Source organism: Tarenaya hassleriana, unplaced genomic scaffold, assembly GCF_000463585.1.
Source record: "Tarenaya hassleriana unplaced genomic scaffold, ASM46358v1 Cleome33, whole genome shotgun sequence".
Classification (NCBI taxonomy): Eukaryota; Viridiplantae; Streptophyta; class Magnoliopsida; order Brassicales; family Cleomaceae; genus Tarenaya; species Tarenaya hassleriana.
This window is the reverse complement of record NW_010966459.1, coordinates 705,936-707,932: the sequence shown is the minus strand read 5'-3', so window position 1 is coordinate 707,932 and position 1,997 is coordinate 705,936. Positions and strand designations below refer to the sequence as shown.

The 1,997-nt window shown below is 44.6% G+C and overlaps 1 protein-coding gene across 2 annotated transcripts in view; it reads right to left on the bottom strand.

Moving 5' to 3' along the window:
• Positions 1-1,997, bottom strand: part of LOC104821375 (ABC transporter C family member 10) — a 6,504-nt gene that overhangs the window by 2,574 nt on the left and 1,933 nt on the right. For both annotated transcript variants that reach the window (XM_010552231.1, XM_010552230.1), the window contains 5 exons: positions 1,617-1,997; positions 1,183-1,503; positions 1,018-1,104; positions 301-900; positions 46-210 (listed from right to left, as the gene is read on the bottom strand). The exon at positions 1,617-1,997 is cut by the window's right edge. In XM_010552231.1, the coding sequence (XP_010550533.1) occupies positions 46-210; positions 301-900; positions 1,018-1,104; positions 1,183-1,503; positions 1,617-1,997 (1,554 nt within the window). The remainder of the gene's footprint in view (positions 1-45; positions 211-300; positions 901-1,017; positions 1,105-1,182; positions 1,504-1,616) is intronic.

The window sequence follows — 1,997 nt, the reverse complement described above, 5'->3', positions numbered from 1 at the left end:
TACACGACGATATAAAAAGACAAACAAAAGTAGAAGAAACGAAACCTGCAAGCGAAAAGCCAGATAAACCATGGGAACAGACACGAACAGGACTTGCCAGGTAACAACCGCAAGAACTCCAAGACTACAAGCTGCGCTTGTGGTCGCAGCTACCACAAAGACAAAGCTGAATGGAACATCGAGATCCACGATGCTCAAATCGGATGAGATCTGAAAATCTCCACATGAACACAATCAATGAAACCGGAAAACTGTCGAAACATATATACACACACAAATATACATACACAGTACACTTACCCTGCTTAGAATGCGTCCAAGAGGTGTGGAATCGTAGAAAGACATGGGAGCTCTGAAAAGAGAGTTCAGAAGCTGCGAGAAAAATGAAGAAGAAGACCTCATGTTCATGAGCACAACACAGAGTGATCTTCCCATCAAGAACAGGACCGAGACGAAACCGATAGCCAAATACACCAAAATCAGCCTCAAAATGCTAACTCCGGGATTGTCAACGTTCGCAGCCAGCCATGTGTTCTGCAGAATCTGTCCGAGAGCGAACACCAGCTGAGACAGAGAAGCGATGAAGAAGAAGACGTAGCCTTTGTTCTGGTTCAGGTACTGAATGTACGGTTTGAAACCAGTGTCTCCCTTCTCGCGCTCTTCCTGCTTGATCAAACGGCTGTGTTTCGAGGCTTTGGAGGACTGAGTAACGTGCGGAGAGACAACACTGTTGATCTCTTTCCTCTGATTAAATGACCGCGTTTTGGTAACGTTGACCGCAGCGACTCTGTCGGAACCTGCAGTCTCTCTGTGAGCGTTGACCAGTTCTTGAAAGTCTTTGCTGCTTGATAGTAGTTCTTGGTACGCAGCTGCTTTGATAATCTCTCCTTCGGACATTAGCTACATAACCAATAATAATCAGAAATTGGAAAATAAAATGATTTAATATCGAAATATAAATTAAAAAACACGTGTATAATTAAAAAGAAATATAAGTCGATGAAGATATAAATTTACCAAGACAGAATCAAAGGCGGGAAGAAAGTCAACTTGGTGAGTGACCAATAACACAGCTTTCCTCGCAAGTGCTCCCATGACGTATTCCTGAAATCACGATTGCATGGAGAAAACTTAAACACCAAAAACAATCATAAGAACCGAAAATCATAATAGCAATCTTACGTTGAATAAACTTGTAGCAGTATGAGCGTCAACGGCGCTGAAGGGATCATCGAGGAGATAGATGTCGGCGTTCTGATAAAGCGCACGTGCGAGTTGAACCCTCTGTTTCTGACCGCCACTTAGATTCACTCCTCTTTCACCGATCTCTGTCTGGTCTCCGTCCGGGAACAGCTCCAGATCTTTCTCCAGACACGATTTCTGCACCGTCTCTCTGTAACGTTGTTCATCCATTTCTTGTCCGAACAAAATGTTCTCCTGTATCGTTCCCGTTTGAATCCACGCGGTTTGCGAAACGTACGCGATCTTGCCATAGACGTTGATCTGTTCAAGATCCAAACCCAATACCAGAACGAGATCAAACCCTTCGCATTATGATCACAAACATTATCAAACCTTTTCGTGAAACCGAGTTTTCTCTCTTTCAGAAAACTTACCGTTCCCTGGACGCATGGAGTTTCGCCCAGAATAGCAGCAAGAAGAGTTGATTTTCCAGAGCCAACTTCACCGCAAATCGCCACTTTCTCTCCAAACTTGACATCCAGACTCGCATTTCTCACGTTCGGCTTCGATGAACTCTTCTCATCCCAAGAAAAACTCGCTGATTTGACCACAATTGCCTTATCTCCTCCTTCGGACCTGTGCTTTCTCCGCCTTTTGCCTCCTTTGAGCTCAGGAGCTTCCAAAAACGTAGTAATACGGCTGAAAGCAACCTTGGCCTGAATAGTTACTCCGATCACGTCAGGTATCATTCTCACTGGGTCCTGAACCAAACGCAGGGTGGCCACGAACGTGAAAACATTGCTTGCTCTCAGAGG